The sequence below is a fragment of the Falco biarmicus genome, chromosome 7 (assembly GCF_023638135.1).
Source record: "Falco biarmicus isolate bFalBia1 chromosome 7, bFalBia1.pri, whole genome shotgun sequence".
In the NCBI taxonomy this organism is placed as follows: Eukaryota; Metazoa; Chordata; class Aves; order Falconiformes; family Falconidae; genus Falco; species Falco biarmicus.
The window spans coordinates 13158733-13183648 of record NC_079294.1 but is presented as its reverse complement, the minus strand read 5'-3'; the positions used below and the strand labels follow the sequence as shown (position 1 = coordinate 13183648).

The 24916-nt window shown below is 37.6% G+C and overlaps 1 protein-coding gene across 2 annotated transcripts in view; it reads left to right on the top strand.

The window, feature by feature from the left end:
• Positions 1–24916, top strand: part of AKAP6 (A-kinase anchoring protein 6) — a 287326-nt gene that overhangs the window by 89102 nt on the left and 173308 nt on the right. For both annotated transcript variants that reach the window (XM_056347614.1, XM_056347615.1), the window contains exons 3-4: positions 2529–2780; positions 8139–9905. In XM_056347614.1, the coding sequence (XP_056203589.1) occupies positions 2529–2780; positions 8139–9905 (2019 nt within the window). The remainder of the gene's footprint in view (positions 1–2528; positions 2781–8138; positions 9906–24916) is intronic.

The following is a 24916-nucleotide window of genomic DNA, read 5'->3' as shown; positions in this document are numbered from 1 at the left end:
TATATGTCAAGATCAGAGTACATGACCTTCGCTTGTATATGGATGAGGTCAGCCTTAGGTTCTCTCTGTGTTACTGAAACTGCCAAAAGCCATTCATTATCTTGTTAGTGCATAAAGCATTTGGCTGCTGCCGTGCTCACAGTAGTCTGTAAGTACTTCTGCCTTTGCTTTTTGAGGAAAACAAGCAACTTATAACAGTCCATGTAAAAATTAACAGCACATGTCTTTGAATATGTGTTTCTTTCAAGCCCCTAGTGGTGCTGGAATTTGCATTTTGGTACAAAATTTTCTGTGTTGGTGTGGAAAGCTTGTCTGCTTCAGAAATTTGAGATGGCTTGGTAGCTAGTGTAATGGTAGAGCAAGACAAAACTTGTTTGAAGTGTAGGTCTGAACTCTTGCTTTAGAGTGTTATCTAGATCCATTAGCCAGTATTTTCAGTACATTACTTAACAATTATGAGGAGACACTTACTCATTCTTAATAGTTTCTTCTTATGGCTTCACATTTTCAACCTCTCTGAAAATTCTTATGGCAGTTGAATTCACCGTGTGTGTGTGGAGCTGGAAAATATTGAAAACTGGTTTTGCAGGTTGGTACAAACTTAAGCTCGTTCACATAAGTAGTCTAACTGAAGGTACATTAAGTATTTTTCTATACATTGAGTCTAATTTACAAAGTTACAGTTACTGGGCAGCAACCTGTTTTTTAATCCCTGAAATTAAAATTAAACTGCTTTATGGCCAAGACAAAAGATGTGAATGACGTTGGAGAAGCGAATGCAAATTCAAACAAGCTAATTCACTAAGAATATTCTTTAAAACATTTGAAACCACAGGAATACAGCTGTGCTTTTCAGTCAAGATTCAGTTGTAGTTGGATAAATGGATAACGGTAATCTTTCCAAAGCTTGGAAAAGATTTTTCTGAGAGTTTTAGCCTTGTCTGTGTGTCTGTAGAATTAGATTAATACACTAATCTGGTAGCTAGTGTCGATTTGCTCACCTGCAAGTGTTGTGGATGTTTGAAGCCCTGAGCACTTGCAGCCCTATGTGTTTCCAGGTGAGGCTGTGTGTTTTGTACTTGCAAATATAGGTGCTGGTTGTCACAATAAGGGAACTGAGGATAGAGGGGAAGAGATACTGCCTCTCTCTTAAGGCAACCTCAAAACTCTGCTCTTTGAAACTCCAACATTGTGTGTTCATCTCTGGCATTCCTGAGAGCTACCCCTGCAGTGGACTTGATTAATCTGTTAGTGATTTATTAGAATGAATAACTACTGATAGTACTTAACCATAAGAGTTTCTCATGGGCTAATATTATCTGTTATCTGTTGTACTAAAATTATTTAAAATTATCTAGGGATTTGATTTTGATTAATTTGTTACATTCATACACTTACATATTGAATAATTTGGCTTTACTTTCAGACTGAAGATGCCATATCTGAACTAATAAAAAATACTGTACTGTATTTTTAATTTAGAAAAAATCAGCTTTAGTGATTTTCTTGTTATTCTACTGCTGTACAAACCCACAGGAGTATCATCAGAGGCATAAGGTTTCATTATAATTGCCTGATAGAATTGTTTTGATACCAGTTTTCAAATGAATAAAAATTATATTGTTTAGTCTTTTTTTTTAATTGGTGTTATGCATATACAAACTTTTACCTCAAAAGGACACTTCTGAAGGTTTGAATTGAAAAAACTTCTTTATGTTTTTTTGAAAGAAATAAGTTTGGGATTTAAAATATGCTATTAAGGCATATTAAATATGTGCAGAAATCTGGAACATTAATTGCTAAATTTGGAGGATACCATCCCATCGAAACCTTAATTTTATAACCTTGTAACTTGAATTTTCTCCTTTCTAGACACAACTGTTCACAGCTTCTCTGCTTTACCTCTTTCTCCTTCTCCACCCATCTTATTCTGTTAAATTTTGAGTCCAGAACAAGACTATGCAAAAGTTAGCCCCCTCTCATCAGAGCAGTTAGCAATGGATCTCAGACACAGCTTATCCACATTGAGTCTATCCCAGACTTTTGCCCTACTTTGCTATAGAGGCTAGATTAAAAGGTAAATTCTGTTCAAAATATTTTTTTGTTGATGATGGCACAGTTCTAATTCTTTGCATTTTAATGGGGTGGGGTGGTGGTGAAGCAGAGAGGGAGACTGCTTTTGGCAATCTTACCATGTTCATTCCTATTGCCGTCTTCTAGGATGTCACTTTACAGTGTTAGTTTTCTGCTTCTGATTCATGTGATCTTGTTGTGCCAGGCTTCCTTATGATACGATGTGTCTGCACTTACTGAGCAGTCCTGCCAAACAGGACAGCTGCTGGTTCAGTTGCTGTAGCATTGCCATAAATAAAAAAAGAAATTAAAAAAAAAAGAACCTTGGATGTATTAATTACTTTCCTCTCTGAAATAATCTGTTCTGCATTTAATAAAAAGTACTTGAAAAGTAGAGCTGATCCATGAAAGGACCATGCCTGTAGCTAAATATCTGCTTTATTTTTCCATTACAGGATATTTGTGAAGATATATCTGATCATGTTGAACAAATTCATGCTCTACTAGAGACTGAGTTTTCCCTGAAGCTTCTCTCTTACTCTGTCAATGTGATAGTCGATATCCATACAGTACAACTACTCTGGCACCAGCTACGTGTTTCTGTTCTGGTTCTGAGAGAGCGTATTCTCCAGGGACTACAAGACGCCAATGGAAACTACACCAGGCAGACTGATATTCTACAAGCATTTTCTGAAGAGACTAAGGAGGTACAGTAACTAAATTCAATTTTGAGAATTTCATCTATATTTGAAACAGCTCATCCCTGTTGCACATTTAAAATTGCTAGGATGACAATTTAAAGGATGGCTTACTTGTCTTCTAGATATTTTGCTGATTTGGTGTTTTAAATGTCTTCACTGATATCTGTTCTCACTTCATTAATTAAAGCACATTAAGGTAAAATTTTAGAAGTGTCATGCTAATGGATAGCAATGTTTTCTTATGATTGAAATATTTTTCACAAAGGATTGGAAACACTTGCAGGGGTGCATCTGGTCCAAAGTCCTTGGTCTGGTCACTCGTGAATTTAAGGTTCATATAAAATTCAAAACTCAATTTTTATCTGCAGTGAATTCTTTAATGAAAAATGTAGATATTTCCCTTCTTGCTTACACAATGTTTTCCAAAACTTTCCAGACTAGGTCAACATTCCTTTATAACAGAGAGGCTGAACTTTATGGGAATTCTGCAATATGCCTCTAAACAGTTACACACTCTGTCTGAAAAACAATGATGCATGAATCATACATCTTTTATTCTAACGGGGTGTCAAAGTTGCACACATGTAAATGGTTTGTAAATCTGGATTCATTTAACTAAAATGCCTTTTCCTTTGAATTAATCATTACTAAATTAGCTTAGTTAGAAGGACACTACTGGCCTAATTTTGAAAACTGAAAGAAGAGGTAAATTTTTAATAGTTAGGGTAGTTAATGGTTAATAGAAGATAACTTAGTGTGTAGAGGATTCTTTATTTGTGGAAAGTCATAAGATTAGGATAAAATGCTTTTTTAGGATTAGATACATTTACATAAAGAGACCTCTAGATCGATGTAGTGAGATTCTGCGACTTGTGTTACAGAGGAAGTCAGAAGTTCCCTAACGATGTCCTGAATTTCAGATCACTCAACTTTAAACAGAATGTGCATGTTTCTCTGCTCCCTGTTGGGTTTTATAGTTGACTTTGGCACAACAGAGTGGGTGGTTCTGAAATCAATGCTTAGATATGCCCAGGCCCACCTTCCACACCCCCTCTTCCTGATGTGTACATACCTGGTGCTTCAGGTTCAGTTTCTGCTTTGCTCTTCCTGGTAGACCCCCTCAGGCAAGTCTGAAGGAAATCCACACTTGTCTGAATATCCAGAGTGGTGAATTAGGGTGAAGTCATCATTTCATGACATGAGCGTGATGATTTCAAGACATAAGGAAGGGGCAGATTCAGATACTAAGAAACAGGAAATGTCCCATCTGGATCTGATTACAACAGCTATAAAAAACATCCCTAAGTACAGGAGAGGACTGACTGGGGAAGGATAGACTATTTTTCAGTGGGGAAAAAAACATGTTGCCAGACAGGTTTCTATGGTAATTAAAAAGACAAAATATCCTGACACGATAGTTTTTCTCCACTCCAACAAAAACATAAATAATATTTTGTAAAATTAATGGCTAGCAATAGCAGGCACACAATATTAATATTATGTTTCTGGTCTAATGCTTGAATAGGTTCCCAGAAATTGCTCTGCAGCTTTTAACGTTCAGGTATTTATTCAAGCCTTTCGGCAGGTATAATGGTCGTGGCTTTATTTGATGAAAACAAATTAATACATAAAATGTAATGTAGAGGCAATTGTATCTACTCTCATCTGCCTCTGTTTTTTGGTGCGTTTCCCCCATATCCTTTCCCAGACAGGACTACACTGTAGGGCTAGTAAGTGCCTCATGATACAGGTATTATCTATTAAGGATTTTCATGCATGTGTGAATAGTGAGACTCTGAGCAAACCTAGAAACATTTGCCCATACAGATAACCCTTCCTTGGAGAATTATTACCCTAATTTTCAGTATTCCTTGAGGATTATGAACTAGGAACGACAACTTATTTTTTTCTCCTAAGGTTGAGAAGTCATCTGGTTTGAAATCAATAGAAGGAAACTTTCACACACAACAAAGACTTCTATTTTGGAATTCACTATCATAAGACACTTAGAAGTAGAAAGAAGTTAAAAGAATAAATGTGAAAACTAAGCAAAGATAGGACAAATTATAACTCTAGATGAGGAAGTCCCTATGCTGCTCATTGGTAGAAGGTGGGAGTGCTGGTAGAAATGTTGTATGTGGAAGGGCCACATACGTATACCCATGGCTTATAGCTCAGCTAGCAGAAAATGTTTAGAACTGATGCAGAGACAGTACTCAGCTAGACAGAAATTTGATCTGAAGCTGTACTGCAAATGTTATGCTTTCCTGTAGTCCATGAACCTATCATTTCACAAAATGTTTGGCTCACTCCTCAAGTCAGCTGTGTTCTGTGTAATGCTGAAGAGCATCTTTGACTGCCAAAGTTAACTGAGGAGCTCCACGGGAGAAGTGACCTGCCAAGGTCTCTTTCGTATTCAGTAGACAGTCTCATCTAGTTAATATTTGCTACTCAGTTTATAGACTGCAGTCAATCACAGCTCAACAGTCCCGCCAGGGCTATATTTACAATGTAGCTGTAACGCACATAGATGTGCACAAGCTAGCCTCAACATAACAAACGGGGATGTAGCCACTAATGTACCTGCCAAAACATGGAAGTGTACAGCACAAGCTGTCCTGGCTTGGTTAGGAATCCAGCTCATTAACTGGGCAGGCAGTAACTGTGCTTTTGGCTGTCTCAGCAGTGCCATACTGCATAAGATGTCAGCAAGAAAAGGCACAAAAAGTTTTATGGGTTGGAGGATATAGCGGAACCAGTGAGGCAAGCAGCCTGCCATTATGGAGACGCCAAATTAAGAAAACACTTTTTTAAATAAAAAACTTCAGAGAGTTAAGGTTCTGGAGGACCATTTCTCCTTCAGGAATTACCCAGAGATAGGTAAGAAGGGAAGAAAAATGAGTTCTGTGTGGCCCGAGTTCTGTCCAGCTGAACCTAGCCTGTGAGTTTCATTTCACATTTGATAAAGCCAGGAAGTAGAGAAAGGATCAGTACAAGGCTATGCTAAAATGCAGTGAATCCTTATGTTCTCAAACAGTTGGTAAAGTCACAAAAGGAATATCTTAAAAATTAAATCAGCTCATTTGAAAGAGTTAAAAAAAAAAAAAGAAAAAGAAACCAAAACCAGCAGAATTGTCCTGGTTTAAATAAAAATACAAGAAAGTATTGGAAACAGCCTACACAGCTTTACAGGAAGCATTACTATGTGAAAAGGAACATATTTTTTGAACTAAGGTATTCCTATTGGTAGCCATGCAAATAACTAAATACAATGCTTTTCTGAAAAAAAAAACCAAACCAAAAACATGGTAATACTGGCATTAAATAATGCTCCTCTGAAGCACACATTTAAGAGACTGCTTGGAAAATGATGAAGCAAGATGGTTTAATGCATGTGATTGTAAATTTTATTAATGTTAATAAACACATTTTTAAGAGACGGAGGAATGGAGCTCATTACTCGGGAGAAATGAAAGCCCTTAGGGCCTTGGAAAAGATTTTGATTTATATATGGTTTTACAGTTTCTAATCTTTTCCTGAGATTAGAGGGAAAATGCAGCTGTAATACTGATCATTGTTTGGTCATTATTTTCCTTATTAAATGCAGCTTCAATATATAAATTTGACAGATTTATAGAAACTTCCTCTTTTAATTCTGGACTATCGACAATGTACAATTTGTGGCATAGGTTCTACATCTGGGTAAATGGTGATAAATAAAATATATTTCCAGTGCCCAAGATTATGGTTAATAAATAACTTTCTAATAAATCTTTTCTATAAATAAATAATATTTTTATCTGGAGGATTTTTTGCATTTTTATTTTGAATAATATAAGTGGGGTGGACAGAGTACAGGACTCAAACATTACATGCTTATAGAAGATGGCAAGCAATAGCCTTCTTTATTGACGCTATTCTTGTTCAGACCAAAATCCAAATGGTTTATTGCGAGATGAAGAGATTATGGGGTTATTGAATCTTCTTCAGCCGTGATGCTCAAGGTCCTTAAACTATGGATTTAGGCAGTGTAGTGAGACAAGCTTATTCCAGAGAATAATTCAGACAAGCACCTATTGTGGATACTCAAGAGTTTGCTTTAAAGAACTCTATTATGAAAACCATACCTCGGAAAACCAGTACACTGATTAAGGCACCTAAAGTTAGAACCCTAAACCATGAGTTTCTGCCCTGTATGTTTTTAAAGTAGTTTCTGTAAGCACTTGGGCTAATGTTGGCTTTTTTATTTTAAATTCTGCTTTTCAGTTTCTTTTGTTCAGTTGATGTGCTCTGCCAATTACTCTTGTTCTAGATAGTTTCATGGAGTTACTTAAAATGTATACCAGTGTAAATAAGAACAGAAATTGTTTCAGCATTATTTGATCCTGCATTCAGGTTTCAAGTCATGTGCTAGGATCTGGGAATAGTTGAAACCTGCCTAGGTGTTCATCTACTAAAAATATGCTTATAAACTCTTGACTGAACATAATTTTTTCTGTGATTGTTATAATATCAGGCTGCTTTTGGATCTTAATGTAGTCAGATTTTTTTTAGTATCCTTCAAATAAGTCACCGATTTATAGACATTAATGTGACTTCAATCTTAAAATCTTATTTGCCACCTGAGATGTGTCCTCTGGCTATATCTGCATTTCTGAGATTGAAGGATGTCCATTGAGATGATGCTGTCAAGGGATCACAGCAGGCCAGAGGTTTAGGAAAACTGGCTATAGTTTCTTTTCCTTGAGTTGTTCTCTATTTGTGCTCCAAATATCCAGCAGATAAATCCATCCTCAGTTCATAATGCTACAGAAAAGTGACATGTAGTTAACAACATTTATCTCACAAATACAGGAAGAAATGTCTGTCATTGTAAGGTGGTGTTTGGAAAAAACATTCTGGCAATCAACTGAAAGACAGTAGAGAATGATAGATTTCTCAGAACACAAGATTAACAAGTTGACTGATACAGTCAGCGGTCCCCAGGATCCCCTCCTTCCTTTTTGAGGTTGTTAGCACAGGAAATATGAGTCTGCTGTATGGAATTTCTGAGTCCCCCCTACAGAGTATGTAGAACTGAGAACAGAATTTAAGCAGGAGAATACCAATAGAAAAGTGAGTTGATATTTTTAGGTAACTTGACACACCTGACTGAATCTAAGCATTTTTCAGTTTGGTGCCATTTTTTATTCCCAAACACTTTGGAATGGTTTGCTTATCTACAGGGTACTGCCAGAAGAGGCAGGTCAGTGATAAATGCTTTTCTAGGTGTTAGGAAAACATAAAAGCTGACAGTTTGGTACTTTGTGTGCTGTATATGCAAATTAATTTTCTAAAAAAGTACCATTTCTTTGTCTATTTCAGGACCGTCTTGACTCTTTAACTGAAGTTGATGATTCTGGACAGTTAACCATCAAATGTTCTCAAAATTACTTGTCACTGGATTGTGGTATTACTGCATTTGAACTATCTGACTACAGTCCTAGTGAGGATTTGCTTGGTGCTCTGGATGATATGACCTCTGGCCAAGGGAAAGCAAAATCATTTGAATCCTGGAACTACAGTGAGATGGATAAGGACTTTCCAGGACTTATTAGAAGTGTGGGTTTACTTGCAGTAGCAACTGATTCCATCGCTTCCCAGTGTAATGAAGCATTACATGAGAAAGAAACCCATGTACCTTTTCCAGTGGAAGATGGAGAAGAAAGCAAAGACAGGAAAGCACTGCATGAGCACTCGCTAGTATCTCCTTCTGTGAACTCCTCTCTTCCTAAAGGACCATCTGAAGATGGTGTTTTACCTACTGACAGCAAACCAGCTTCCACAGTAAAGAAAGCAGAATCCAATCTTCCACAGCACACCAGGGAAAAAATCAACCATTCTCAATGTGAAAACTCAACTCCTAAGAGGTCCATCAGAGACTGCTTTAACTATAATGAAGACTCCCCTACACAGCCTACATTGCCAAAAAGAGGTCTATTTTTGAAAGATGATGTGCTTAAAGATTATATGGAAGCCAATGATTTTAAAAGGCAAATCTCTCAGATAGTTAAAAATGAAATGAGTAGAAGTACACCCTCATTGTTAGATCCACCAGACAGGTCCAAGCTTTGCCTAGCTTTACAGTCACCCTACACTAACAGTCCATCTGCAGTTAGTCAGTCATATGATTGCTTAAATACAATAGGTGACAGAAATCTTGAGTACACAATAAATAATCACTTTAAGGGCAGTCCCATAAGTCTAGGAAAGTCTGCTTTCTATAACAGTAAAGAAAAATCAAAACACAAGAAGCCTCATGATGCTCCAGAGAAAGTGAAAGCTGGCAGAGCACCTGGAGGTCCATCAATACAAGTCAAAAAAAGAGGACGTTCTTCTCTACAGAATGGAATTTCTTCTCATAACTCTCAGTCTCTGGAGGAGACGGAAACAGATTCTCCTGCATCATTAGATTCTTGTAACCAGGGAGACCCAAATGGGCAATCACAAGGTAAAAATGAGTCTTTCAGTTCACCAACACGTAGCCAGAAGAGTGCTTCCTCAGCTGGTTCTGAGCTTAACAACTCATCACCTCTTCCACTGAGAAGAAAGAATAATAAAAGCTTCTCAACCCCAAGCTACACTCAAAAAACCAGTAAAGATGGTGAGGTCTGGTATGGATCTGATGAATATTTAGCACTTCCTTCACATCTCAAACAGACTGAAGTATTAGCTTTAAAACTAGAAAATCTGACAAAGTTGCTGCCCCAAAAGCCCAGAAGAGAAACAATTCAAAACATTGATGACTGGGAGCTGTCAGAAATGAACTCTGATTCAGAAATGTATCCAACATACCAGACCAAAAAGCACAAAAAGATGGGTAGAATTTCACCAAGCTCTTCCAGTGATATAGTATCCTCTTTAGGTGACAGTATTGAATCTGGGCCTCTCAGTGATATTCTCTCTGATGAAGAACTTTGTATGCCTGTATCTTGCGTTAAAAAATACATTGAAAAAAAGTCAGAAAGGACTGCTGTCACTCAGTCCACTGAGAATGAGACTTCTGCCTCAAATAAATCAGCTTTAATTCATCAACTGATGCAAGATATACAACATCAAGAGAATTATGAAACCGTATGGGAGAAAATTGAGGTAAAGCAGTAATCCTGTGCTGTTCTGTTCTGTTCTTGATAAGACTGTATATGGAGATGGAGGTGTGGACAGGGGTGGAGTTGCTTTCTTGTTTTCTTTTAATGTTGAGAATGGTCTTGTCTAGTGACTGTTAGAAGTAGAAAACAGCAGCAACTGTAATTCCAATAGACTGCAGGTAACTTTAACTAACTATACAGAATTTGCCTACATTATTTTACTTACACCAATGCCTTTACCCTTGGCAAAACATTATTTTAATCAATACAGTTTCTTTTTGCCAAGATCAGGTACATAAGTTATTTTTAAGATGACGTGAAAAATAAACATTGGAAAATCAGGGATCTTTGTTGTATTTGAATGAAGTTATACCTAATATCATCTGCCTACTATCTTAAAAAAAAATAAAAAAATTCTTTAGTCCAAGAATAGAATAATAATTTTCTTGATTCCTGTCATATCATGTATAATAATCACATTTCTTTTTAATCAGGTCTTTTCCCTGACAGCGAGTATATTCCCTCCAGTGTTGGTGGAACTAAGCACAGCAACTGTTGGGGTTTTTTTTGGTTTTGTTGTGTTTTTGTTTTTTCTTAAATAATCCTTTCTGAATAAGAGAAATTTAATAGGATTTCATTCTTGGCTTCTGACATCACTTCTTCAGAAATACCTCTTTATAAAAAATGGAAACTTTTGCAGTAGTTAACACTATGAAAGATCTTTCCGAGTAAAAAGATAAACTTTGGAAAGGGAGGTGAATTTGAATGAATAATCAAATAAGGACCTAGACATCTCAATAATATAATTATTAGCTTACATTCATAGTAAATTTTTGTTTCAGTTTTCTGATGGGTTTGTCTTCCTTACCATTGCAGAGCAGAACTCTCCTATGCAGAACATTTCATGTCCATCCGCGATATAGTTTAGTAAAATGGCTGTCAGAAAAGAAAGCTTCATCTCTATTAGATTTCAAAATCCTTTGAAGCTCATGATATATATATTAAAGGGTGATCTTGGCATCTAAATGCTAAATCTGGTCTCTGTATTATCTTCTGTTTTATCAAGCTCTGTAAGAGCTAAGAAAAAAGGTTTTATAGCTATTACTTCAGTAAATGCTTCTTACGATGCATGATTTCTATAACTTTTGAAGGCATTCCAAGTACTATAACTAGTAGAAAAGTAGTTGAGCTAGAAATGTTGGATGATAAAGTCAGAGTAGAAAACACAGAAAGAGAAAATTCTTAAACAAAAGAGGGAGCAGCAGCTGTCAGCCTTGAAACTGTCAGCTCTAAAGGGCAGCGTTTAATGATTCAAGTTGTTCCCTCCATCCTGATGGCTGGGGTTCATCTTCTGGGCTCTGATGAAAGAACCATCTTCATAAGTGCAAGCTATTTCTGTGCTTAAGTTTGTGTAGTGTTGAAAATTAGTCCAGATGAGTCTGACGGATACAGACCCCTTCATTCTGTGCAAGCAACAAATCCCATCAAAGCTGCTTGTGAATATGTAACATGGTGTCTTTCAAATGATACTACAAGAGCCTGTTTAAGGAATGGATTTAGTTGAGTGTCTAGGGACCAGCTCCCTCCACTAGATGCTGACTAGCATCCTTTTGGCCAGAAGCAGATGGCAGAGAAATTTTGCATCACCCTCTCAAATCATCATGTTTATTTTTCTCAAACTTTTGGAAAAGTTAATTCTTCTTTTTGGGGTCATCTGTCTTTGTGTGATTCCCTGCAGCTACAGTTCAGTCTTGCCAGGATGGAGGAATAAGAACCAGCTCTAACAGCTGGCTGCAGCTGTAAACACCCACTTCTCCATACCCATCTTCTCCTTACCTTCTCTGGGGAGTGAACTGAGCTTGTGACAGCAATTAAAGGTAGTTAGCTGCTCTCTGGCCAGAGTAAACCCTTCTAGCTAGTGATTACAGCTGCTGCTCTTGTCCTTGAGGAACTTTGCTACTGCTGATGCTTTTTCCACAATTTCTCAGTGTTCCTGGTTGTGGTGAATGTTTGGGGAGTGTTGATCACAGAGTTTGAAAATAATCTTATGAAGTGAGTTGTGGGAAGGGGCTCAAATTAGAAGGGCTTTAAACAAAAAGAAGACCAGATGCAAAGAGCACTGCTAGGAAGAGATAGCTCAGTGATCCATGCCCTTAAAAATCAAACACAAGAATGTTTCATATTTATTTCATGAAGAAAGATGTATGCTAGCTACACTCAATGGCTTGAAAATGTACTTCCTGAATAGTGAATAAAAATAATCAAGATAAAAGTTTTGAATAAAAATTTTGGCAAAGCAATTATAATATTTTAAAGAACTAGAAGGTTTTTCCAAGCTGCTTATTTACCTGAGTTTTCCCATTGTTGCTAGTAATTATATCTTCTGCTTGTAAGACTAATAACCAATTTTTCAATACAAGAGCTCTTACTGAGGTAAATTCTTCCTCAGTAACATTATGGTGTCTTGCTGAGGTGCTTTAATTTGACATAAGTAACAGAAAAAAAGAAAATTCCTCCCTTATGTGATGTTATGAAGTATTGTAAACAAAATCTAACATAAAATACCATACCTGTGTCACATATTGAGTCCTTTCAATTGCTAGATCTCCTGTTTCATAATTCCCTAAGCAGCATATCAGAAGTGTGCCATTGCTTTTTAAATTAGTCATCTGGCATTTACATTAATTCCATTATTTAATAAGAAGTCTCCAACTCAAAAAGGAGTTTCCTAATTGCATGAATACATGTCTTAGCAATAATTCAGTAGTACTATTGTTAGTGGTACTTTTGTGCTAAAGAAGTCAGATCTGAATTGAGAGCTTAATTAAGGACAGAAGAAGCATGCTCATGCCCATTAGTAATCCAGTTACACTGCTGCAAATGTCTAGCCTAATATTTTTTTTTTATAATTTTATTTATTGAGATTGTAAAAGAGAACTAAAATAACACAACCTTTCTTTTTCAGATAACAACAGCTTAGAAACAACAAAAAGCATTTATTGGAAGCCTTATTCATTTCTCAGTTATATGGTGGATAGTCATGTGTAGAAACTGATAAAATGTGGGGTTTCATACTTGCAAATTATGCAGATGCCCTTGCATGTGTATTATCATGCTGTTAATCTGTCCACCTACAAACAGAATTCTGCTTGACTTGCCCATTTGCTGTTACATAGGATCACTTTCTTGCTTTGCAATAAGTACTGCATATTCTCACCATATTTTGCCTTTTACTGCAGCTAATTCTTTGGCAAGTGCTTATGCCTTTAGTACTGGGTATTTCCATTCTGGGGTACATAACAATTTCTGTGGCAGCACCTTGTATGTTTCAGAAATTACTTTTTGGAATTAAATGTAAGAACAAGTCATAGCAAATTCTGAATGTTTCTCTTACTGTTGAAGTATCATTCAGCTTTTAGTAGCCACCCCAAATGAATTTTTAGAATGCACATTAAGCTCTGTAGCTTCTGTTATACTAACTGGAGAGGAAAAAGATAGAACAACATCATTCTCACAAGTAAAGTCAACAGAGTTCTTTTTGCTGTAAGAAGATGGTTGATTGTCACTTCTCATATGTAACACCAGGACTCCATAGTATTGGGTTCAGAATGCTTTAAAATTTATTTTCTGTAAGAAAACTTAAATAATTGATTTTTTCTCCCCCTTTTATGTGCAAACTGAAAAACTGGAAGAAAAAAATGATCCTGGGCTGATCTAATGACAATGATTTTCAATTATCTTACGTGAATACTGTAATAATCACAATAAACCTTGTTCAGGCAGTTCCATCTCCCTCTCTAGAAAGCGATACTAGGGTTGTGACTATACCGACATCTTTGTGCTTTAATTTGGGGTCACTGATACTCCCGTCTACTTGATTTTTGAGGGCACTATTGTAAAGGGTAGAAATTTTCCCGTTTGCAACACTATTCATTTAAACGAAGATGTGTTTGCTTTGCAGGCCTCAGGGTTAATTGTATGGAGCAAATTGCTGATTTTTTCCTGTTATACAGACTCATAGCTTGTTTTATCACAGACTCTGTTTCTGTAAGAGGCAGCTAAATTTCCTCTGCAAGAAGCAATTTGATATCTATCGATCCCATCTTTTTAGCTCATCACATTTCATGAATTTGCCTTCAAGTCTGTTGGCTTTGTATTATGTCTGGGAAGCCCAGTTAGCCTTGGCACTGGTTACCACGTTCTTGATGTGCTAAGGGAATAAAATAATTCTGCTCTGCATGATTTTCTGCTATGGGTTAGACCATGCCACAGGGATCCTGTAGCAAAGAGACAGGAAAAAAAGATTTTGCTGCCTACCAGGACCCAGTCAGGGAACGCCTCACCCTTGTGCAACCATTTATCCCCTCTGAACCCAAGATGCCTCAGCAGAGCAGAGACTAAAGACTCCTTTTCCAAATTATTGGAGTAATGTGAATAATTTTCCTGTCTAGGAGGGACTAAGGATCGGTGCAGTGTGCAAAGGAGAGTGCAATATCAGTGCTAAGCCTTGTTAGTATGACAAATAGCTTGTGTGTTTAGGTGGGAAAGATTTGCATTTTTAGAGGGTAGTCACAAAAAGTGATTAAACAGTAGGCTTCTGCAAATGGTTAATGGACTTGGTAGAGAGTGTGTGTATTGGAAATATGGCTGGGGGTACATTTGGGCAGTGGAGAGCCAGCTGGTTAGAAAATATTTGGAGAACTGACACAAAGGGGAAAGAATTTGTGGTGTTTAGATTGAAAGGGGACTTGAGTTGCTTCTGGGCAGAGAATGGACTGAAAACACACGAGTACCGTTAAGGTGGAAGCTGTATTGCTTTAGGGGAAGCACAGTTTATTGTGTTTGGAGGTGATTTTCATCGTTAGGGGGAAAAGCATGCATAGAGGACAAATGAAGTTTGGGCTCTGGGGCTAACATAGTGAAAAACTAATAAGACCTGGTGATGCTGATGGGGCTTGGTAGCAAAGAAAAACCAGAACTGAAATCAGCAATGACAGAACAGGTGGAAAAAGCAAAGGTAATCACCAGGGAAGAGGACTGCCTTATTTTGGATTACCAGATAAGGGATTTTTAAAGTGTTGCAGTGCTCCCTTCAGCCCTCTTGCTTTCAATAACTTAGTAATGGTGCTTCTAATAGTGACCCTTTTAAAAGAAATGGGCTGTGTATTTTTCCTAATACATGGAGTGCTTGCCAAAATTTGTTCATCTCTGTATCTTACTTATACTGCTTCATACAGTTTAGATTAAAATACTGCTCTTGGTTGATAACCAGTTTATGAAAAACAGTAATTGAAAGAGGTATCAGATCCAGAAATTCCTTGGCAACTCTGCAGTTTTCTCAGCAGTCTTGCTGCTTTGTGCAGCATAACTGAAAATGTCGCTTCACATTTTTGTACTGGGAGTCGAGTCTGATGATACTTGCCTGCTTTGAAAGTTCATTGCTCAGTTTTCAAGCTGGTTAAAGTATTATTAAGTAGTAATGTAGGATACATATGGAACTTTCACTTTTATTCAGACAAATGCTTCTTTACTAGAAGATGATTCTGAAATACAGTGAACCTTCTGTTCCTCCAAAACACTTAGCTCCTGACAGTTTGCTTGAATTTTAAACAGCTTCTCCAAGTACATTCACTTTTCCTTGGCATTGGCTTCACCACCAAGAATCTGAGCGAGTTTGTCACCAGTGATCTTTGCGAAAACAGAACTTCTATGTGAGCTGCACAAATTCTGAATTTGTAACTTTACATCTAAGACTGACTGCAGGAATTATGCCTCCTTAATGAAACACATCTATTGCGAAGCATATGCTTGTTCAGAGCTGTTTGAATTTCCAGTGTAAAGATCTCAGAATGATTTGGCAGTGAGCAGTTTTAGATCAGGGACTCTTTTACACTCAGTATTTGGCAGTCATTCCAAATAATTTTTCTGGGGAAAAAAAAAGAGAGAGGAAGAGAGAGAAATAGAAAAAACCTGCTCACAAATAATTTTAGTAGCACTGATTTTAGGGTATGTCTTTACTGGTATTTAGAACTGATTGTAAGGGATATGTCTGCATCCAGTGTTTGGCTCACATCTGATGTGAGACCTTTGGCTGCAGAAAGCCTCACAATTTTCTCTTGTTGTGTACATAGCTGGACACCACATCTCAGCTCAGGGATGGCTAACAGCTTAGAAGAACCGAGGAACAGCTGCTTTTGCATGCACTCTGTGAGCCCCTCCTATTCTAATGCAGTCACCCAGCTCAGCTTTGAGTGACCATTGGCTTTACAACCCAGAGTCACGTCTTAATCATCTGTATCACAGCCTAGCCACACATCTGCACCACAGCCATCCACATTATTTGTTTGTGAATTGGAAACTTCCTATAAATTGGTCAAGGATTATTTCTTACGTTCTGGATCTCTGCTAATAGTCAAAAGGGTGCAACCAAGCTGAAGATGGAGAGAAGGAATGCTGAGACTGCAAGAGGTGGACTTCTTGCTCTCTGCAGCAAAGGACAGGCTCGAAGGTGAGCAGTGAGTGCCAGGTGACTTACTCAGAAAGCCAGTAGAGGCTCAAGATTTAAAAGGCACACAGTGATAACCTGGAAAACTAATCAGTATTGACTTTAAGATGATCATATTATCAACTCCTTTCTATCAGTGCATACACTCTATTATCTGGGATTGTTCACAGCTTTCAGTTCTCTCATGGAGGTAAAGGCACTCAGAAACCACTGAAGGAGGTTTGGAAGCTTTCAGTGATGGCACTAGCTTTCAAAACAGACAGAAAGAGTCAAATAGCTGTTGAAAATTTACTTCAGGGTATGTATGGTGGTTTAAGAGGAATCTTCTTGTGTTGCTCAGGTCTGAATCCTCTATAACTGCTGTTTTATGGGGGCAGGTGCTGGGGAGAGGGTTGGTTCGTTGTGAAAAGTTCGAGAATATTTCTGAGCTACCCTGTCAACTACTTACTGTATTGATTTTAGGACTCCTTGAAGTGTCACTGTTATTAAACACAAAACTATTGAAATTAAAATCATGCTTTCTAATATTCCCTTAAAATATAGTAAATATGGAGCAGTGAGACAGCATGCTCATTGATTTTTATTTTCATAGTGATATGCCTTTCCCAATGTTTTAAGGTCCAGCTCTTCCATTACATAATATACTTAGGCTCTTGGGTACTTATGTTTTATGTATCTTATGTAAGGAGGTACAGGATATTCCAGAAAGATACAGTATACCAAAATCACTATGCTCTATTCTAAATATTTAATTATTTAAATAATACATTGCTGCTAATTTCCACCTAAATCAAACTCCAGTCTATCTACTGTTGTTAACGCATCATTGCCTTAAAATGTGTGTGTGCTGGAGATGAGTCAGAGCAAGAAAAATGTCCAAGGGTCTAGAGAGGATTAACCTGAGGAGAAAGATCAAGTCCACTTATGTAAGATTATTGCATAACTTCTCAAAATGTGTTCATATCTTTTTCTCGTGTATCTTTATATATTTTGACAGCAACTGGTTTTCATTCCTTCATCCTTTCCAGTATGTTATGATCAGGAATGAAACATTAAATAATGCTGACTCTTAAATCACAGTTGTCATCATTAGGCATCAGAGTGAAGATAATTTGTGGTAAATATGGACAGGAAACTGTCTCTCAGAGGCTTGTTTCAGACTGTTTATATGCTTATGCAGGTATTTGAAAGTTATCTTGAAAGCAACCAGAAAGGCAAAAAATTGTTTTTTCATCCTTTTAGGTTTTGGAGCACAGATGACAGTCCTCACAAACAACTGAGCTGTCCTTAGCAAATCAAACTGGAATCTTATCTGAATATTCCTTTATTGTTAGTAAAGACTTATTTTGAATGCTGATTCTCATGCAGGTCAAGTAAGGTTACCCAAACAAGGGCTAGATTTGCCTCTGGTTTCCCTTGGACAATGCTTGGAATCTCTCCAGGCTGACAGAGGGGAGGACCAGCAAGCAAACAGATTTTTGGTAGTAGACAGTGTAGATGTTCAAGTCACAGTAATTTAATATTACTAACTGCTTCTTCCTTACTGATCTGCCAGCATCTGACTACACAAATGTTTCCTTGCTGTGTTGTGTAAGACTAAAGACAAATACTTTAAAATGTTAATACTGCTGCACTATTAGGAGCAACTGAACTATGGCAGGTAGCATAAAATTAGCTCAGGTAAGTCCAAACTAGGTTCAACCTCATTTATGCATTGCAGTGCAAATCTCCTACAGCTCTGCTGAGATACACAGAGGCAAGAAAAAATACTAAATTTATTAGAAACAGTGAAGCTTCTGGAGTAAAAAATAAAGAATAAGAAGATAAAAAAGACGAGACTGTTTTTATTTTACTCTGTAAACATATCCCGATTTTGGGATGACAAAAGTAAGCCAGAATTAGGGTCTAAAAAGGGTGTAAAGGAATGTCCACTGGAGAACACTGAAAAAAGAAACTAGCTAAAAGGGAAGGCACATGAATTAGGAAGCAAAGGAAAAGCAATTAATGGAGGAACTAATAGTGACAGGATTTCTTTGGAGACTGCAGGTGAAGAAGAACCAAGTGCATAACAGGAGGCTAAATTAGGAAACTAGAGGAATAATAATGGAGTAAAGAAAAGAGGTGGTAAATATTAATTTCTCCTCACTGCTGCCATATTTAGCAAATAGTGGCAGTCACCATTTTCCCTGTTTTTAAACTCAGAAATCTTAACTGTGAAGCAAGTTCATGGGTCAAAGAATTATAATATCTCTTGTGAGGTGACAGACTTAACCTCTTCTAACCAATTAGCTTTGAATAATAGGAAATGCTGTATTAAACGTTCTGCTTTTGAGGGAGAATCGTGGTCATTATATCTTAAGTCATGTCAATGATATAGCAGAGGTCAATGCATTTAGCAGCTACCCACAAGCAAACAGCAGCTGTTCTATTTAAGTAAAAAGTGGTTTTTTCCTTCATTTTGGAAAACTTTTAGACGTGGTGCTGTATCTCCCTCTTGAGGCCAGAACTTGTTACTGCACCTATTTTACAGAAATGTTTGATTTCCTTCTCAAATGAACGAGACTCATTTAACTTTACAAACGTAGTTGTTAGAAATTCAGAGATTAAATAAAACATAAAATAGAATCTTTCCTGCTTTTTAAGATTCTTTTTTCCTTTAGTGGAGTCTCCAACATTTTTTTTTACAATTTTATTCCAACAAATTTAGTGTTGAAATATTGTCTTTTTTTAAAAAAATAGCATGTGTCTGCCAATTATACTTTCAAAAAATGTAACCTTCAAGTGCACTTCTACAGATTTTGTGAAATATATTAAACCAATACACCTTTTCTTCTTACAAAAATTTAGAGATGTTATCTCCCTGCAAATATAACTGCCATTTTTATTATTATTTAGAGAACTATAGTTACATTACTTAAATAAGCAGTGTTTAGTCCTGCTTTGTGACCATCAGGCCAAGAATACAGTTGCTTTTTTCCTCTATCACTTACTGGCTAACTTCCTGAAAATGTTATGTGAAAAATAATGAATTTAATTTTTATTCAAAAGGCACTGAAAATCCTATAGAATTAATTTTTTGCCATTGGGTAAAGGTATAAAATTTGGCTAATTTAATTCTTTTAGCATGATTTGTTCTTTTTTTGGGAAAAGGTGACATTTTTGGAAGTGCACAAATCTGTTTAATTGACATCAAGCCATATAGGGCCACTCTGATTTCAGGTTACTGGAGCAACCATGCTGTATATATATCACATGTACCTTTCAAGGAATTAAATGCTGGAGAATGAGGTTCATTTCTAGCAACTATGAGATCAAAGAGCAAAGAAATGTTAGGACCAGTTAAGGGAGGTGCCAGCGTGGCTCCAATAGAGTGTCCTCTGATGCTGGCCAGTGTGTGTGCAAGGTAGCAGCTGACCATCAGCTGGAAATAACAGCTGCACAAGGGCATTCCACCCCCAGTCCACTGTCTGAAGCCCAAATACTCAGGGTAAGCAAGCCAAGGAATGATGGTCATCCATAATTGTCTATTTTTTAGAGCAGAATAAAGCTGAATACTAATATATTACAGCGGCCATTATACAGAAAAATTGCAAATGAAGATTAGCTTGTCTTTTGGATGCAGTACAGCTCATAATTGATACATAGATTAGCTGTAAAACAATCTGAAAATAAGGTATGTTGCCAACACGTATTTTACAAAATTATATGAAGAGACAGTGCAGTACTTCCAAGTACCCTTAAATCACTGTCAGTTGCTTCAACATCAACAGTTATATTGGCAGCGTTTTAAGAAAAAGTGCATCAGAAAACTGGCTTCACTGAAAATGAAGATACTGTCTATAGACTTACATTAGCCATAGAGTTTCGATCAAGGCTGCTGCATAACAAACATTTCGTACTGAAAAAAACCAAGTTTTGATCAGGAGATTTGATTTAGGATTATCAGTAGAATAAATAAATTTGCAGTTAGGAACAACACGTCCTGGGCTAACTTCTACATTTTCTATTCTATTGCTCATTCTTTCTTGCTGAGAGTGGACATAAAAAAATATTTGGGGCTGTGACATAGATGTGAGTACACTGCAGCATTGTGCCATTATCCTTTAACAGGACATAGCAACTTGTGTTGCTGCCTGGTACTTTTCCCAAAGACAGGGCCCCCTCCCGTGCTGTGCTCAGGGTCCCTCCAGAATCCAGACACTCCTTTCAGCTGCTGCTGCAGAGCTGAAGTCCCCCTTTTCTGGGAGTTACTGGCATCATCTTTCTTGCCTTTGGCAGATTTATTTGCTGTTCTTGTCCTTCCCTTGATATATCGCTGGCCACAAATGTCTTGCTCCCTGGTGTACCAGCTGAGTGAAATGAGTATGTGACCTAAAAACATTCACATCTCTTAGCTGATCTCTAGATAATGGCACGTCTTTGACTTAGGGTCATATGAGGGTATAATCAAAAAAGGCCTCCATTTGGGATATCTGGTGCTGTGATGCACAAGAGACATGCAAAACTTATCGTGTACTAGACGATGTTTTGGGCACCTATCTTTATTCCCTAACTGCTGCTTAGGCCTCTTGGGTTTTACATAGAAAATAAATGACTCAGGAAAAGGTTCTTTTAGGAGTAGTGAGAGTTTCTGTGAGACATGACCAATAACAGGCATTGCTCTTGGTGCATAAATGTATTTTCAGAAACAAAATGTTCATTCCTAGTAGTATGATGAACTTCGAAGATGAGACTTGGATGATCATTAAGTTTGCACATTACTCAGCTGAGTCACAACAATATCACAGGTGCTGACTGTTCTGCTTTTAACTCTAGGAGCTTTTCGCTGCCTGTTTTATTCCCAATGGCCCAAAGAACATCACAGTCTTATTTATTTAAACTAAATAAAAAGAACTACCTTGTCCTTTGCTTATATTTCCTCCTCCTCAATTTTCCTCCCTGTTTAATGCCCCATTTCTGTATTGTCTGTTCTTCCTTCCTGTTTCTGTCTCATTTTCAGGGTTCTTGGTATCCTTTAACTCCTGTTTCTCCCTTCTGCTGCTTATAGTATTCATTCCATTGTTTCAATATCATTTCCTCAGGAATCTATTCCCAGTCAACCTCAAAATTTCATACGGATTAGGAATGCTGAATGAGACGAGTGCTAGAAACATGCAAATACAGGCTTACACTGCAGAGATTTTCTGACAAAAGCCAGTACTGATTAGAACAGTGGAAAATATTTCCTTCTTTAACCAATGTATCTGCATGGGCATAGCCCAATGCCAATAAAAGTGGTGAGTTTCCTGTCAGTATTACTTTCATACGTTGGAAAGGAGGGTTTCGCGGCCCTGCAGCGCGGTGGGTTTGGGGCAGCGCAGGCAGCCTCCCTGGGAGGGCTGGCGCAGGCCATGGGCCAGGTCAGGCCATGGCAGCCTCGCATGGGACTTGGGCCATTTGAAATATTGCCTTGAAAATCACTAAGAATCCAGTTAGTGTGCATGGTAACTTAGGAGGCAGCTAAGCAAAATTATTTTCTGACATCTAGAATGTGAAGGCGTACATAAAATTTTTCCATACAAAGAAGGGATATGCTAATTTACTTATTTACTTGATTCCCAGCAGTGCTTTGAATCTCACACCACTTTTGAGATACAGTGCCGGCCTCCCATATTTTCTTAGCATGAACTCTGTCTTCACCTGAATGAATGCAGGAGGCTTAAAACTTTATCTGGCTTTGTGCCTGTCAAAATTACATCTCAGGTAGAAAGCATGGCCACATCAGTATGAGAAGAGATCAGCAGCCATTTTGTATGCCTGGCATTGTTGCCATCAGAGCAGATGGCATCTCTGGAGGTTTACAATGAATCCATACTGCTGTTAGGTTCATACCAGATGATTCTTTAAATGACGGATGAATCAGACAAGTCTTCCCTATCCTCTTCTCAGACAAGTCTTCCCTATCGCCTTCTCAGACAAGTCTTCCCTATCCCCTTCTTTCTCTCCACTAGCCCTCTCTACTCTTGAACACCTGCAAAGTCACAATGATGCTGGGCTTTCCTATGCTGCTGTATGACCTTCATATGTGTGGCTGTTTTGGATCTCTTCACAGCAATGTTCTTCCAGCCCATGGATTTTGCTTCTGTGGTTCTAGGTGTCCAGTGATCATTCAGAAGGCTGGAGAAATGTTACCGGTGGTGTTGGAAGCTTGCCTGTTGTCTAAGAATATACCTCTCAGGAACAGGGTTTAGGAAGCATTTGGCTTAATTTTCCTGTATCTACCTTTGCGCCACAGTCAATCTGCTGATGTTAAGAATGTCCTTTTTTAGATCTGGTAAGTTTCAAATAGCAGTGGAGGCCTTGTATTTTTTTTTTAAATAGAAAGTAGATCTTCACCTTGAGCAAAAGGTAAGACAAGGCGTAGGGTAAAGAATGAATGTTGTTTGTGGTATCATGGAAAGTTTTAAGTACCCTGCATAGATACATTTAGGAATGATTCTTAATATTCAATTAGCATAACCTGCTCTTTGTCTAGAAGCAGAAATAAAGTCAACAGTCCCATGGGGGCAATGAACTTTTTATTGCAGAATCAGGTTCATTGTCTTCAGTCATAGTTGTTTTTAATGGATTGAAAAGTAACTCTTTACGTGTTCCTCTGTATCATGCTTTTTAAGCCCATCCTACTTTTATGGTTCTGGCTCTTTTAACTAGAAGGCTTTTGGAAACTGAGAACTTCTTAAAATTGTTGTCTGCCATTTCTGCTCTAGTTAAAATACAGTATGGAAAAAGAGCTTGGAAATGTAAGCAAAGTCTGTCGATTTAGTAGCAGACCAAAACGTCTGCAAAAGAGTACCTTATTGTCAACTTTTAGGGACAAAGCTAGAACTGAGTTAATTTGTAGTGTTCTCCTAGTCTTGTAAGTACTGTGTTTTGTTGTCTTTACTGTTTCAAGTACTCTCAGCTCTCCAGTGAAATCTCCCTGAAAAGCTGAGATACGTCTGACTGGCTCTGATTGAAATAACTCTATATTTTTATGTACTAATCCTTCTCATTTTCCAGCATCAGAATGCATCCTAGGGACTCTAAACGCAGGAAAAGTCATGAGCCAGTGACCAGCCTGTGCTACCACTTCCCCTTCTGTGTCCATATGAATCGTGACAAATCAGATGGCCATTAGGGAAAATACATTGAATAATCATTTCTAATTCTGTGTGTAGTAGTTGGGTACAAAGCCTAGAGGTGGTACTTGTGAAAGATTTATGTAATTAAACAGTCTTAAAAATGCATAACTAGACAGTATATAGTAGAAGACGAGGATGTTTCTTTACACAGATGCCCACTAAGAAAAGTATTTAATCTTTATCTTCTCCGTTTGGCAGGAACATTAACATATTCTTCTTTAGCAGAAAGCTGCTATTTTCTATTTCTAAAGTGTGAATGAATGTACCCTGAACTGTATATTAAGCACTGCCATCCTTCTGATGTGTTTGGTCAGTTGTATGTTTCTGGGAGGTCACTGTCTGCCACAGAATCTTGACAATATCACACAAAGAATATTTTCCATTGTGGCATCTTTGTTCTTTGGGGACCCCTAACATCTGTAGTGTTAATGGTTTTATCGTTGCCTCTGGGTCTAACTCCAATTAAATTGACCGTGGCAGTTTGTTGCAGCCTCATCCTCTTGAGTACCTGGATTTCTTTGACTTACCTTTGCCTATGAAGAAAGTGCACTTTTATCCTTTTGAAAATAAAGTCCATGGGCAGGAATGTGTTCCTCCTGAGACTAATATGTAAGTCCTTTTGTGGTTAGACAAAGGGTTTTCTTAATTCATTCTGTGATAGAAGTGCCCTTAGAGCCAGCCCATCCTTGTGCACAGACCCCTGTGTGAGCTCCGTCTTTTCGTAAATTGGGAACAAACTTTACAACACTCCTTGCTTGCAACAAAATTGGACATTCATTTTTAAGCACACAGCCTCATAATCAATTCTTTAAAGAAGAGAACTCCCTTTGTGCAATAAAGGGAAGGTGGAGAGAAAAAAAAAAAAAAAAAAAGGTCTGGGGTAGTGATTTAATAAGCATTGTTGTCTGGTGCTTCCACACCGAGGCTTGTGGGATACAGTAGACTTTCCACTGTCACTCTGTCACTCTTAATTACCATGACTGATTATTTTAGTATGTTTGCTTTTAATAGTTTGGTGCATCTCTTATATTCTGATTTTGATCTTAGTTCAAGTCATTAGAAGGGCTTTGTACTTTTAATGCAATGACCAGAAGTGCCTTAAGTATAAGCCAGCATACATGTTAGACAAAAAAGCTAGACTAATAAACCGAGCAGTGTTAACACTGCACAGTTTAAAGTTACAAGCCAAAAGGTATTGAAATAATTTGAGTACCTGTGCCATGTAGGCACAGTAAATCTGGAAATATTTTTCCATAAAAAGCAAACCCAAAATCTGGTCTAGGATGAGGGCCATAAAACTTTTCATAATGGTGTTAACTGGATGCAGTTGCATCCCCTGTGTTTTATGGC